This window comes from Phocoena phocoena, chromosome 11 (genome assembly GCF_963924675.1).
Source record: "Phocoena phocoena chromosome 11, mPhoPho1.1, whole genome shotgun sequence".
NCBI classification, from domain to species: Eukaryota; Metazoa; Chordata; class Mammalia; order Artiodactyla; family Phocoenidae; genus Phocoena; species Phocoena phocoena.
This window is the reverse complement of record NC_089229.1, coordinates 10,928,622-10,943,869: the sequence shown is the minus strand read 5'-3', so window position 1 is coordinate 10,943,869 and position 15,248 is coordinate 10,928,622. Positions and strand designations below refer to the sequence as shown.

Genomic DNA, 15,248 nt, shown 5'->3' with positions numbered 1-15,248 from the left:
CAGGACTCCACGACTGATGCGGGAGTGTGGAGTCAAAGTGCCTCTCCCCCCGAAGTTCTTGGCTTGGGTCGTAGGACCGGGGAGCAGCAAATGAGGTGTGGAAGTGAACAGCCGAGGGTGCAGGGCTGGGTGAGGGCCCTCTGGCCAGAGATGACCGGGGGCAGCCGGACACCGAGTGTCAGCAGTGGACAAGCCTCACAGACAGAGAGTCCTCAGCTGGGCCTGGTGCAAGAGCGGAAGGCCACCTGCCTCCCAGTCCTGGCCGTCTGTCTACACTGTGTGAGCCGGGTCCTGATCCTGGAGCTCTTGGAGGGACAGGTAGGCATCGGTGTTCAGGGTCAGGCGGGAGGTGGGGGCCCGGACTTGGCCTTGCCCAGGAGAGCTGGCCCAGGGGAAGCCGGCCCCCTCCCTCGGGCTGGGGACAGGCACCTCCTCTCCTGCTTCTCCCAGCGCATGCTCCGGGGGTGACTGCAAACCCACCGGGTCAGGGGCTTCCGGGGTGGGAGGCGCCAGGGGCTGGGGGGCCCAGTCTCCAGGGACTCCCTCCTGCGGGGTGGGGGGCAGCCTCTCTTCACCAGCCCCAATGCCCCCCAGGGCAGTGTTCGGGGGGCCTGGGCCACCGAGGAGACTGGGGGAGAAGAGCAGCAGGTCGTCCCCAGAGGGGAAGGTGCAGTAGGCGTCTTCCTCCCCTGGCGGGGGTGGCAGGGGTGGGAGGAGAGCCCCCTCTGGCACCCTGGGCCCACCCTCATCGGGCTCCTCCATGAAGGGGTCGTAGGCGAAGTACACCTGGCAGGCCTCGATCTCCAGCGCGTCTGGGAGGTGGAAGAAGAAGTAGCCCTGGTTGGTGAAGCAGCTGGTCACCGAGTGGCCGCTGGTCTCGGTTGAGGATGACGAGCCCTTGTCCTGCTGCTGCAGGAGGAGCAGCTGCGTGGCCTTGGCGTCCCTGTCCAGCACCTCCAGTGGGGAGATCTCGGGCACTGGGCCGCTGGGGCTGAAGGAGGACGAGGGGAAGGGAGAGGAGAGCCACTTCTGCAAGGAGAAAGAGCAGAGGGAGGGTGAGTGGCCACCTCTTCCGGACTCAGCAGCATCCCCTATCTCATCCTCCTTCAGCAGTCCGCGCAGGGCTGCCTCCTCCGGGAAGCCCTCCTTGGCTGTAGCCCCCACTTCCCAAACACAAACACACACACACACAAACCCCGCCCACTGGTTTGGGGAACCCTCTGCATCAGCCCAGTGGGTGTGGCTGTTTCCCAGCCCCAGCACAGGCCTTCCCGGCTCTCTGTAGGTGCCCAGGGGATGTCTTGGTTCAATGTGTGACTGTTTATCGAGCAGCTCCTGTGAGACTGGTGCCGCTCTTGGTCCCGGGAACGTAGCAATGGGTAGAATCCTCAGAGTGTCTGGTGGGGACCAGTGTGAGTGTGTAAACCAACCAACCACTGCTGAGGCAGAAAGGGTCGCGAAAGCACATCACGGTCACCATACAGATGCCCAGAGAGGGCCTGTGCCCTGGCCCTGATCACACAGCCAGCAGGTGGGAGAGCTGGGTCCCAGGTTCCCCACTCACACTGCCATGGAACCATCTCCAGTGGGGAGCTAATTGTCCCCCAGTTGACCACTCCCCCCTGGTGCCCTGCAGCCCTCCACCCCCCACGCCCTCCATCCACAGAGAGAGGAAAGCACCCATCAGAGCACTTCTCAGTTGCTCTGGAGTCCACAGAGGCCTGGCAAGGAACAGGGAGACCCGGCTTCCAGCCCTGGCGCTGGCACTCTCTAGCTGTGTGACCCTGGGCAGGTCACTGCACCTCTCTGAGCCTCAATTCCACAACATTTAGCTGCCCCTTTCCTGACTTCCTCACTATGGGCCAGCAGAGAGATGTCAAAGAAGACAATGAAGGTGGAAACACCTGGCACAGGTAAAACGCAGACGACCCAGCAGAAGTGTAGGGGAGTGTTCACCCCTCAGGGCAGGATGATGGGGCCTCAAGAGGGTGCACTTGAGAACCCCCAACAGCCTTCTGTCCCGGGAGCCCTCTGCAGCTGGACTGTGGTCCCCCCAGCACAGGGACCAGGCCTGATGGGACCAGGCCCCCAGCACAGGGCCTAGGGGCCCAGTTGATGTTCTACAGATGAATTAATGGACCAGAAGAGAAACATCCTGCTTCTCCATCCCCGGGTGAGTTCCCGGGGCTGAGCCACTCGACAAAATCTACCCCCCTCCCCCAAACCAGGAGTTCATGTTACAGAGAAAAGGCCGAGAGAGAGGGACAGCGAGGACAAACTAAGGATGGAGGAATAGCAGGCTGGAGAGGCAGGGCAAGAGCCAGGTCAGGTGTGGCTCCAACACTAGGAGAAGCCGCGGAGGCAGGGCCAGGCAGCAGTGCTGAGCAGTGGCCAGAAGAAGCGGGCAGGCCTGGGGCCGGCACTGGTGTGCTGGGCCTCGCTGGGCCGCCCTCAGAGGTGTGCGTGGTCAGGCACTTCCTGGGCCTAGGCCTCCACCACAATGCCCTGAAGCGCAGGTGGGCGGGGGGCACAGGAAGAAACTCATCCCCCTTCACATACACTGGCACACGCACTCCCAGGTCCCACAGGCAGGGCAGTGGGCCTTGCGGTCGTGGAGCCAGGGGTTCTGGGGCGGAGAGAGAGACAGCAGCTGGCCTGTCACCCACATACAAAGGAGGGGGTGGGGTCCCTCTTGGCCAGCGCCCAGTCACGTCATGCGTCCCCAGGGCCTCCTCGGGATACCCCCTCCACACAGCAGGACTGGGCCAGGCATCTAGACCTGGGGATGACCTCGTGGGAAGATGGAGTGGCTTGCAACTCTCTAGAAAGGACCCCAGTCCCACGACAGAATGTCCTAAGCCCATAGAATGAGAAGGACTTCAAGGCAGAAGAGGTCTGAGGATGCATCTAGTCCTGCCTCCAGCCGGATGACTTGAATACCTCTGTTGATGGGGAGCTCACTACATTTAGGGCTGAAGGAGGAATTTTAAGGAGATACATTCCCCCACATTAAGAGTGCTGTAGGTAAGCTACCCCCAGTCATGGGAGTTTTCCGAAGAATTCCAGAAGGGGCTCTGATCAGCCCTGATAGAGAACACCAAAGCCGACTCCTGACAGCTCTGGTCCAGCATGGCTTTCCAGCCCCTCAACTTTCCTCCTGGCTTCTCTCCGCCCCCACCTCACCCCTCCTCCACCAACACCAATCCAGGGAGCCTAGAGTGGGGGTGGGGTGGTAGAAGCAGCCCACCACATCCCCCTACCCCCTTGAAACTTCCTTCCTGAAGCATGTGTGGGCTGAGGGAGGGGAGACGACCAAACTTTAAATGGCGCTGAGTGTTCTGACATGTGGGCGTGCACTTTTAAAATGAATCTGTGTTTTGTAACTAGAAATGCCTAGAGGCCTTGCTAACGTCTGTGATAAGTCACGGAGCCGGGCCAGGGAGTTTCTGCAAGAGTAGGGAAAGCACTAGCCCCACGGAGCAGGTCTGCACAGGGAGCGGGGTGGAGAGGAATTGCACCTGGCAGATCCTGCTCCATCAGCAACCTGGCGCCAGTCATTCTGCCTAGAGCTTCGTGAGCACTTGCTGTGTGCCAGGCAATGTCCTTGGGACCATACACATAGTAACATTATCCCCCCACCACCCATCAGTTTACAGGTGAGGAAACTGAGACACCGAGAGGTTCTAGAACTTGCCCAAGGCCACACAGCCAGGAAGTGGTGGAGCCAGGGTTAGAGCCCAGGCAGTCTGGCTCAGACGGGAGCTGCCATTCAGCCTGAGAACACTGGGGAAAGGGGCCCGTGCCCACACGCGAGGCAGCTCACTTTACATTTCTTCTTCCAAAAAGGGCAAAAACCCGCTGTTCCTGCACCTCCTCCCCACCCATTCCACACCCCCGCCCACCCTCTGGCCAGCCCGTGCCACCTGCCTACTCTACCCTCCACCTCCAGACGCCTACCTGGAAATCTCCTCCATGCTCGGAGCTCAGCTGGGAAAAGAACTCCGAGGGGTCTGGGATGTGACACTTCAGAACCTTCTTCAGCCTGGACAGGGGAGAGGAAGGGAGGGAAGGAGGGTGAGAAGGGAAGGGGACCGCAGTGTCCTGCCATCAGCCCCGCAGCTCTGAGGGCAGGGCGCACAGCTGTTCATTTATTTCGTCGGTATTGATCGTGTGCCCAGTAAGGGAACGTATTGTGCTGGGCACTGGGGACACAAGAATAGCCAACAGAGAAGGTCCCTGCTCTTAAGGAACTGACATTCTAATGGGGGGGCCAGACAGTGAAGCAAGTGTGCAAGTTTACCGTTCATTGTAACATGGAGACAGAGGGCAGGTTGCCATGCAAGAGAAGGATGTGAGGGTGGGGGACCATGCAAGCCAGAGCGGTAGGGGACAAAGAAGACTGGAGCAGAGTGAACAAAGAGGAGGGAGGTAGGAGAGAGGCCAGATGGTGGGCCACCTAGTCAAGGCTGCCATGGACGGTGGTTCAAGCTGTGCACTGCCCAAGGGCACCTGGGGATTTTTGGGGGGTGGGGGGAGCAGTGGTGAATGGAGACTGAATTCCAGCCCATGCTCTGCTTGCCAAGCTGAGTGCCCCAGTATCTGTGTGTATCTGCCTCCAGTCGTATGCCACAGCCTCAAAACCCCAGAAAACCTGGCTGCCACCCAGAGGTCCAGGCTCGGGTCCCAAACTCCTTTCTGGTCTCTGGCCACACCCACCTCCCTGCCTTTTCAGTTCCTGGAATGCTCCCGCCTTGTTCCCACCCAGGATCTTTGCACAAGCTACTTCCTCCTCCTGAGATGTGTTCCCCGACCCTTCCCTGCCTGGTTCACTTCTCCTCCAGATTTCAGTGGAATCATTACTTCCTCAGGGAAGCACCCCCCCAACCCCCGGCCACCCCTTAGCTGAGGTTCCTTTCCCTGTTGTCTGCTCCCAGTACCTATGGTACCTTCCTTCCTTCACCAGCCTAATCACGTGTGTTGTTATAAAAGTGCATGATTAAGATGTATCTGCCATCCCCCATGGGACTGTGGGTCCATGAAGATGGGACGACATGCCTGTGGTTGCCCTTGCGTTCCCAGCACTCAGCACCGTACCCAGACCAGAGCTAGGACTCAGTAAATAAAGGAATAAACAAATGAGTGCCCAGATGCATGAGGACCGCCCCCAACACACAGGCAGCTGGAACGTGCACACACACATGCTCAAGCCCTGGGTATGATGCTCTGGGCAGGGCTCCCACGGGGCTCTCCCTGCCCCACTCCCCTCGGGCTGGTTCCATGGGCTTCCATCTTTGGCAGAAATGCCAGGTGTTAGGCGGGGGGGGCTCTTGGGAGGGCAGAGGGGGCACTGGAGAGTGAGAGCAGGGGGTTCAGCCCAGAGCCTGACCTGGCGGGGAGGGGGTCGTGTCAGACAGGAGGATGAAAGACAGGGAAGGGAACGCTCTTACCACAGCCCGTTGTACCGAAAGCTGGTCAGCAAGTAAACCAAGAGGACGAAACCAAAAGTACAGCAGAGGCCCAACACGATGTGGCCCATCGAAGGAAGGGGCACGGTCTTCTTCCTGGTTGCTGCCGGAGGGGCGGGGGGGGGGGAGGAGGAGAAGGGGAGGGGTTAGAGAAGTGCCGCCACCCACCCTGGCTCAATCCAGCATCCCCCGCCCATGACCTGGTGCTGAGGGACAGGCCGACCTCTGACCCAAGGCCTTTACAGGGTCCCAGCTGGTCCAGCAGAGCTGCTGTGTGCCCAGCCAACATGGGGCATCACGGCCGACATGATTCATCACAGCATCCCTGCCTCGGTACCATGGTACCCACTTTACAGATGAGGAAACAAGCTAACAGGTGAAAACAACCCACCCCTGACCTCGGCAGAAACCAAGAGTTTGAAGTTTCAGGGTGGAGAGAGTGGAAGGAGCCTCACCCGCCTCCCCACTAACTCACGAGGCCAGTGGCAAGTCCCACCCGCTCACTGATCCCCTGTTCCCATCTGTAAAACACGCCCATGTTGCCCACCCTGTGGGTCACATCAAGTGAGCTAATGATGGCCAAAGGGCTCTATACCTACACCCCAAGCCTCCCACACCAGCCACTGCCTCCCGCCAGAGCTGCATCCCCACCCCAGCTCCCCTTCAGTACCTGCAGGCCTCGTCCTGAAGACCAGAGGCTGGCTCCAGGGGCTCCAGGCCTCGTGGTTGCCTAGCTGGGGCCTGGCCCGCACCTGAAGCTCATACAGCGTGTCTGGAGCCAGCGTCTCCAGGGAGATCCATTGCTGGTTCTGCCTGAGGGTCAGCAGCGGGGTGTCCTGGGGCATAAACAGGGCTGTCAGACCAGAGGGGTCCCCACTGCCCACCTCACCTCCTGTGGCAGGGCTGGCCGAGACGCCGAGCAGAACAGCACCTTCCTCTCTTCCCTCCAGCCACCTGCCCTCCACTGTCCCCTCATCCTACAGAAAGGCTGCCTGACTACCCAGTTGCTGGGCCCCAAAACTCCAGGGTCATCCTAAACGCCTCCCACATCCAAAGCCATCTGCCAATCAGCTGGTTCCAAGTCCAGAGCCTGGTTCCACCTCTGGAAACTATTTCTGCACCCTTCCGCCTTCTCTCCACTCCTTTCTCCTCCAGGTCTGAGCTCCCACCACCTCTGGGCACCATACAAGGTCGCCCTGCTTCCCCTCCACCCCCCCCCACCCCCCACCCCACCCCACCCCACCCCACCCCACCCCCGTGCTCTGCTATAGTCTATTCTCCACTCAACCAGAAAGAGGGATTTCCCAAACACTTCTCCCACCTCTGCATCACCCTTTTTGCTTTTCTTCCGGTGCCCTAGACACACAGGCCATGTCTTGCCCTTGCAACGGCTCTTTCTTCTGCTTGGAAGACCCTCCCCAGATCCTCAAAAGGTCAGCTCCTGCTTGAGCCCCAGATCTCAGAAAGGCCTTCCCTGGTCACCTGAATCTGAAGTAGCCTGGCCCAGCCCTTCTCAGCCGTGTTATCACATTTAATTTTCATGATAGTATGTATTGACATCCCGTCGTCTCCTGTTTCTGGGCACCAGCTGTCTGCCCCCATCCCCCATGTGAGTTCCCTGAGAGCAGAGGCAGCTCATCAGGCCTGCCCTCCACTCTCTCCCCGCATCTAGCACGTAGTAGGTACTCTGTGAATGTTTGTTGAGTGAGTGAGTGAGCGAATAAAGGAATGGATAAATGAATGAGTAAGCGACCAACCGCTGTGGACTTGTTTTTTTTGTTTGTTTGTTTGTTTTTGGCAGCACCCCTTGGCATGTGGGACCTTATTTCCCTGACCAGGGATCGAACCCACGCCCCCTACAAGGGAAGGGCGTAGTCTTAACCACTGGACCGTCAGGAAGTCCCAACTCCCGTGGACTTGGACCACGCTGGATTTGAAGAGGGAAGGGTGGCTGCTCAGGGCCTCTGAAATCTCCAGAGAGGGCAGTCGCCTGCCTCTTGGCTTTGTAAGTCTTGCCTGGAATCCACCACCAGCTGGACCCCTGGGGTGTCAGGGGACACACGGAGGGAGGGGGAAGCAGGGCAGGCAGTACAGAGGAGCGGCAGGGGTTGCTTAGGGGCTGCTGTGGCTTTGCTGAGATGAAGGATGGACAGGGTGACGAGGACAGGAAGGAATCAGGGCAGGTCGGGATGGAGCTAGGTACTCACCTCCCAGCTGTGGCCCGGGGACCTTGTCCGGGCCTCAAACTCCACATTGCTTTGAATGTAGTGGGAGAACTGGGAGACATTCCAGGTTATGTTGCATCTGCGGGTCTCTATGTGGACGACTTGGAGGGAGTGGGGGGGCATCAGACGAACTGGAGACGGGAAGAGAAAAAAGGAGAGAGAAAAAGCTTGGGGGACACTGGAGGCTGATGCTGAGATGAGAAGCCGTGCCGGGCTCCCACGTCCACCTTTGTACGTGCTTCTCCCTCCCTGCGTTCCCTTTCCCCAGAGACTGGCAGGTCCCTGCTCACATAGCACATATTCAGAGAAGCCTTCCCCAACCACCCACCACTCTCTGTGCCCCTCGCCTGTTTCATTTCTCTTCCTAGCACTTATCAACACCCAACGTATTAAATATCTACTTCTGGTCCTTTATTCATTTTCTGTCTCCCCCACCAGACTCTGAGCTCATTGATGGCAACGACTTGATTCTTTCGGGTGTCCTTGGTGCCTGGAACATTACCTGGCACATGGTAGGCTCTTGATTAAATACCTGCTGAATCAAGGCAGCCTTCCTCTGCACTCAGAATTGATCAGAGAGTTTTACCTGGATCATCTCATTTATTTTATTTAATTCTATCTCATCAACCTTATATGATTGTAAGATTGTATGATTCTGAAGTTCAATTGTTCTAAATTTTTATGCTTCTGAGACTCTGTAGAACCACACAAATAGTAATAAGCAAATGTTTACTGAGCACGTGCTAAGTAGTTTCTGTGTCTTGGCTTATAGACTCCTTACAGCAACCACTGGCAGCAGGTAATTGGTTATCCCCACTTTACAGATGAGGAAACTGAGGCTCAGACATGTTAAATGATCTGCCAGTCAGATTACACTCAATTAAGGCAGGGCTGCATGTAGAACCCTGGATCTCACCCTCTGCCCCCGTCTCTTCCCTAGAGATGACCTCCAAGTTCGGGAAGGGAGGGGGGTGAGAGCTGGGGGTGGGGCAGAGCACTGAGTCGTTCAACAAACCTTCCCAGAGCACTGCCCAGATCGAGCCTGATGTTGACTATTCAGAATGGAGACACAGGGATGGCAGAGGCTCTACCCTCAGGGAAGTTCACAGCCCAGTGAGGGAGACAGACCCATAATCAGGCAGCAAAGACCCAGGACAGAAACACCCTGAAAGAGGTGGGGGAGTCTGGGAAGGACTCCTGGAGGAGGTGACTCTTCACTGAGCCTTGAAGGGTGAGTGGGAATTTTCCGGGTGGGAAGAGCCTTCCAAGCAGTGGGGCCGGCGCATGCAAGGACTCAGAGGCATGGATGGGCAAGTTGAATCTGGGGAGCTGGGCTTTGGCGTGGCAGGAATATAGGCCACGAGAGGAGGCGTGCTGGAGAGGGAAGCCAGGCCAAGTGGCCTTGAACACCAGGGTAGCAGCCCGGGACTTCATGCCAAGTTCAGCGAGCAGTGGGTTGGTCAGATGTGGGCATGGAAGCTGATGGGGAGAGACTGGAGCAGGGTGGCCCCAGAGGGGGAGACAGGGAGGGAGGTGCCCACCCCTCCAACCCCCTCCCAGCCCCACCCTGGAGTCCTCTCTCACTGTTGTCAAAGGGCTTGAAATTCTGGGTCATCATCCTCCTCCACCTCTCCCCTTCGCGGCACATCACGGTCAAGTTGATGACGTCAACTATGGTCAGTTTCTGAGACTGCAAGGGAAGGAGGCCAGGGATGTAGCTGCCAGCAGCTGGTGCGGGGAGGGGGAGGCTGCTGGGATGAGGACGGGGGAAGACAGGAGGGGAGACCGCGACTGCGACAAACAGGACCCCCTCCGCCTGAGGCAGGGCTCAGCAAGCTTTCTGAAAAGGGTCAGTTAGTTAATATTTTTGACTTTGCAGGTCATGTGGTCTCTGTCACAACTATTCAACTTTGCCGTTGTCGTGTGAAAACAGCCGTGAAAAAACATGACAGCAAATGTGCTTGGCTGTGTGCCAATAAAATTTTATTTATAAAAACAGGCAGCAGGCTGGTTTTGGCCCACGGGCCATAGTAATTTGTCAATCCCTGATCCAAGTGAAGTGAGCTGCCTTGGGAGGGAGGGAGTTCCCCATCACAAGAGGTGTGCAAGCAGGATGAGCCCCCAAGAAGGTGCAGGTCCGGACCTATCCTTGTATTATAGCTCTGAGTGTGAAAGCTTCCTCTCCGCATCTCTCTCCAGCCCCGCACCTTCACTTTTCTGGAAGGAAATGGCCAGGAACCGAGCATCTCCTGTGGGCAGGCCCTGTTCAGGTACCTTAGGCACTTCTCTGGCTGAAGCTCACAGCTGTCCATCCACACATTGCAGGTAAGAAACCTGAGGCTGGGACTGGTTAAGGACCTTGCCCCAAATCACACAACCGGTCAGCAGGGGAGCCTGGATGCAAACTCAGGCCTCTGCGTCCAGAGCCCCACAGAGACTGTAGCCCTGGCCAAGTGAACAGCTTACGGCGGCCTCCTCCCTGTGCGGAGGGCAGCTCTGCAGCCCTGCAGGAGGAGGGTCTGGTGCAGGCTCTGTTAGCATCTGCATTCCCGGGGTCCGGGATGGTGTTTTCAGGCCCAGGACCCCGGGCACAGCCCCTCTGACCTGCCGCAGGGCCCACTGTGAGCAAACCTTGAACTTGATCATCAGAGTTCCTGGAGCGGAGAACAATTGCTTCGTCTCCACCCCGAGGAGCCGTCTACCAGCTGCTGTGGGGGCCAGATGCTCCCAGATAATAATAGTATCATCACATTATTACAGGAAGTCCCCTACATATGAACGAGTTCCGTTCCGAGAGCACGTCCGTAAGTCCAATTTGTTCGTTAAGTCCAACAAAGTTAGCCTAGGTACCCAACTAACACAATCGGCTACATACCACTGCTTCTACACTTGCTTCCACCAGGCATCCCGGGCTGGAAAGAAAGATACTGTACTACCGTACTCTATACAGTACTGTCCAGTGAAGTGTATAAAGCACAACCACTTGTAGAGGAAGCACGCACGTGACGATGGACGCCAGACACGTGAACTAACTTACACGACTGGACACGCAAACGCACATACGCACCTTTGAAAGTTGGCAGCTTGAAGGTTCGTATGTAGGGGACTTACTGTGTTACTATTAATGTCATTGTCGTTGTTGCAAAGATGCCAATAACACATTCTGCTGAGTACTGACCCTGTGCCAGGCATTCTGCTAAGCCCCTCACGTATATTATCTCATTTAATTCTCTCAGTACCCAATGAGGCGGGCACAATTACTATTCTCATCCTACAGGTGAGGAGACTGAAGCACAGAGAGGCCGAGGGACTTGCCTAAGGCCACACAGCTAGATGGGGCCAGGATCTGCAGAGCTGCAGGGGACGGGCACAGCAATCTGGTTCGAGGGGCTCTGCCTTTATCAGCTACGCTGTGTCATGTGAGCTCATCTCCACGTCCCCCTGCTCCTGGAGAATGTGTAGAACCTGATAAGGGTTGGAAAATGTGGTCTGGGCATCCCTGGTGCCCACCGCTGCCAAGAAGGGTTTGCCAGACAATAATTTGATGCACACGGCCTCCTGCTCTTTGAGAGGCAGCCTAGTGCAAGGTTGAAAGACCCAGGCTGGGGGTCTCACAGATCTGGGTTCAATCCCAGCTCTGCCTCTCCCTGGCTATGTGACTTGGGCAGGGACCTCCCCTCTCTGAGCCTCAGTTTCCTCATTGGTAAGAAGGGGACAGTGCTGGTACCCACGCACAGTCGTAAGGATCCCCTGGCAATCGGGTCAAGTGCATGTTCTGTTCTGGGTGGCATTCGCTTGATTCTCAGAACAACCCTACAGGGTAAGGATCGTTATTATCCCCCTTTACAGAAGGGGTAACTGGGACTCAGAAGATGCTCAACGTCACCCAGCTGGTATACGATGGAGCCAGGGCTGGAACCCGGACCGTCCAGCTGCGCGATCCACACTGTCAACCCCACCCCGCCCTGTACTTGCCCAGACCTCGGGAGGAGTCGGATATGGAGGTTATTATGACTAGTAGGTGCTCTCCCCACTTGATAAAGAACACAGGGGTGTCACGGCCCCCACAGAGCATGGGGGACACAGCAGGAGCAGAGGCAGAGTGGCCGATGCCTCACGTACCTCAGATCCCTCGACCCCCAGGTCAGGCCTCTGCTCTCCTTGGATGCCACCTCCCCCCTTCTGCCTCCTCAGCCCCAGAAGCCTGCTCTGTCACAGCCCCCGGCCACTGGGCTTGCTGGGCCCCAGCTCCTCCCCCGGAAGGATGCCCCTCTGGCCTCTCCCCTCAGCTATGGCTACTCACATCTGGGGGTCCTAGGATGAGGTTACATGCCCAGGATCCCGGCTTCACTGGGAGCAGCTCACAGGATTCGTTCCACTGCCTTTCAAGACAAAAGAACCCTCTTAGAAGAAAAAGACGGACCCCCCCCCTCCCAGAGCTGGCCCTTGGGAGAGTCCCCATGCAGCGTTGCTGGTCTGTGCCCGGGCTCTATGCCAACCCCCACGTGCCCACCTCCCTTCGTGAGCATCTTTTCCTGCCTCTTCATCCCAGCCAGGCCTCACGGCGGCTAAAGCGATCTAGAAACAAACCAGTTCAGGACACACAGCCTTCCCCGCCTAAAGCCCTCCAAAGTCTCCCCATAGGGTTCAGGGTGAAGATGATCCTTGATGGGGCCTTCAGAGCCCCTTGGAATCACCATCCACCTGGGAGCCAAGGTCAAACCCCAAAGCCACCTCTGCTGGCTGCCACCAGGGTGTTTGGATCGCGGTGACACTTCACCACCTCCTTCCCAGTCTCCAGTCTTCCCCAGCCACTCCCCAGTTCCCTGTCCCCACAGCTGCCCTAGGCATCTGTCAAAATCCCAGGTTACTCAAAAAGTTTGGGGATCCCCCTTCTGCCCGCTTTGCCTCTAACACTGAGTCCAGCCTCGGCATAGCAGGTGAGCAGCCCAATGTCCCCAGACTACCTTGTCTGGCTCATGCCCAGCCCCTCCACTGCAGCCTGGACTGCATGCCCCACTGCCACTCAGGGTCCAGGAGTCTAAATATCCGACCCCCAAGTTCTTCCAGACTTCTGTGACACCAAGAGTCTGTGGGTCCTATTATTCCAAGATTCTCAAAGTGCAGAGTTCTTGGGGTCTGAGAGCTAGGATTTCAATAGTCTAAAAGTCAGTGACTATCAGGTCTCACCTCCCTGAGATTCTGTACATTTGTCTGTCGACCCCACACACACCTTTTATCCGGCTGGGCATGGATGTGGCACGTCGTGACCTGCAGTCCCCCATCCCGGCTCCAGGCACAGGAGATATTGGCTCTCGAGTTGTAGAAGCACGTGAGCTTGGAAGCATCTGCTGGTAAGATGAGGCGTGCGTGGCTGGCTGCAGGGTGCCCATGGCCCTCTGGGGTTCGCCCGCCACTCCTGTACCTACCAGGTGAGGAAGTAGTCAATCCTGGTAGGCAGAGAAGGGGTTCGTGAATCCATCTGAGAGAGGACAAAACTGAGCCCCATAGCCTGCAGTGACCCCCAGACAGGTCGAGGCAGGGCAGGGACAAGAAGACGGTGTCTTCCTGCGGCTTGGAGGGGCACATGGGTGCGGTGCGGGCAGGTGGAGGGCTGAGGGAGAAGGCGGACACCTGGTCTCTGGTCCCACTGCCCCCCTCCCCCCCGCCTCCTGCTCCAGCGGATGGAGCTTCTACCAAGAAGCAGGGGTCCTGGAAGAAGTTCTAGAAGGGCCTTGGCCTCCTCCCAGAGGGAAAACACAGCAGTCCAGATGCCAGGGTCCTCACCGTTCACCGATGTAGATGCCCGAGGGATGGCCAGGGGCCAGAGGACAAGGAGGCACAGACACCAGGACAGAGCAGGAGCCGCCATCACAGCCACGGGTGGGAGCTGGGGAAGGGAGCCCTGGATGGAGGAAGCAGGGGAGAGAGCACGAGTGAGCACCCAGCCACGTCCTCCCCTGCCCAAGAGACCGGCTGGGCCCTGTCCTCTCAAGGTGCACCCCTCTGCTCCCCACCATGCCAGCCTCAGGGCCTTCGTATCTGTTGATCCCTCTATCCCACACATGTTCTTTCCTCCCCTTTTGAGATTCTGGGACCCATGTTGTCATTGCTGAAAGGACTCTCAGAGCAGGCCCAAGCCCTTGTTCAAAAGCTGGGGACACTGAGGCCCAGAAAGAGGAAAGATTTGCTTACGTCCACATAGGGAGGCCAGCTCAGAGCTGGAATTAGAACCCACCTCCTCTCTACCCGGCTGCTCCCTTAACCACACCAAAACTATTTGTCAAGAGGTTTCTCTATGCTGGGCTCTATTTTGAACTCTTTAATTGCGGCAATAAGAGCATCTACTGGAGATACACTCATTATCCCCATTTTCAGATGAGAAACTGAGGCACAGAGAGGTGAAGCAGATTACCCAAGGTCACACAGCAGATAAGAGGCAGCTGTGGAATCTGAGCCAGGGTAGACTGCCTGGAGCCCAATAAACGTGTGCTGACTACCTCACAACAATACCTCACAGCAATACTCGTGGAGGGAGTGGGGTGGCGGGTAGGGGCTGAACACCCACCCTGTGCCAGGCGCTTCCCGTACACCAGCTTATCTAATCTGCCCAGCAACAGGGGGTGGGTGCGTGCATCGTCCCCTTACACAGATGAGGAGACCAAGGCTCCAAGCCATTAACCAGCCCAAGGTCACATCGCAGAAGAGGCAGAGCTTGGATTCCGTCCCCGCGCTCCACCCCAAAGTCCATTCCCTCACATGGTTCTGCCCTGCCCAGACCGTGTCCCAGGCGCTGGCCCCAGAGGTAAGGCCCACAATATCCATCCACACCCTGGGGAGTCAGGGACCGGCAGGGGCATGGCCGACCAGTGGGCATCTGGCCTGTGTGTGGAAAGGAGCCCAGAGAAGTACCCGGGGGCACCTCCTTGCCCGTCCCACTATCCCCACAGGGCAACACTCCCGGAGCGGACCTGGTTGCCTCTTTCTTTGGACCCTCCAACCCCCTATAGCAAAGGTCGCAGGGTTGGGTCCCCGTAGGGCACAGATCCCAGGCAAGGGGCTCCGGCAAGATCCCTGTGCCCCTCACTCATCGATCATGGCCCTGGGGAAGGGCCCTGGGGATCCCCTGGAGGGTGTCACCTGGGGCCGGACCCTCGCCAGCAGGGCCAGCCAGGACCAGGACAGGATCTGGCACAGAGCCTCAGGGTGAGAGGAGAAGGGTGGAGGCAAAGGTATGCAGGATCACAGGAAGGTCAGGGCCAAACCACAGCCCCAGCCAAAGCGAGCTGGGCAGAAGTGGCATCATCTAGAATGAGCTCCCCTCCACCTATAGCCGAAAGGGTGCAGCAGTGAACCCCAAGAGGGCAAAGCGCAAGGAGGATGCAGGGGGCAGGGTGAGGAGGGCTTCTAGCAGTCCCCAAGGCTGACCCTCCTGCAGAGGAGGAAACCGAGTCTCAGGTAGCTTAAGGAACCTGCTCAAGGTCACAGAGCAAGGAAGAGGCCCAGCCTCAGGGAGGGCAAGTGGGACCTCTGAGTCCCCAGTGCCTTCCGTCCTGGA

General features: G+C 57.8%; 1 protein-coding gene across 1 annotated transcript; it reads right to left on the bottom strand.

Annotated features, from left to right (window-relative positions):
* Positions 1-270: 270 nt before the first annotated feature.
* Positions 271-13,562, bottom strand: IL2RB (interleukin 2 receptor subunit beta). The gene is made up of 9 exons (XM_065888318.1): positions 13,478-13,562; positions 12,924-13,038; positions 11,994-12,072; positions 9,275-9,380; positions 7,673-7,821; positions 6,136-6,301; positions 5,448-5,568; positions 3,958-4,042; positions 271-1,029 (listed from the first exon to the last, which is right to left on the bottom strand). Exons 1-9 carry the CDS (start codon positions 13,560-13,562, stop codon positions 271-273), a joined length of 1,665 nt encoding a protein of 554 aa, XP_065744390.1.
* Positions 13,563-15,248: the final 1,686 nt, after the last annotated feature.

Excerpts from the sequence above, each read along its gene's own strand:
- IL2RB (XM_065888318.1), bottom strand. The coding sequence starts at position 13,562 with ATGGCGGCTCCTGCTCTGTCCTGGTGTCTGTGCCTCCTTGTCCTCTGG. Across the intron at positions 9,381-11,993 it reads TCATCCTAGGACCCCCAGAT|TCTCAGAAACTGACCATAGT; the intron begins GTGAGTAGCCAT and ends CTTCCCTTGCAG. Across the intron at positions 5,569-6,135 it reads CTTCAGGACGAGGCCTGCAG|CAACCAGGAAGAAGACCGTG; the intron begins GTACTGAAGGGG and ends CCCCTCCGGCAG.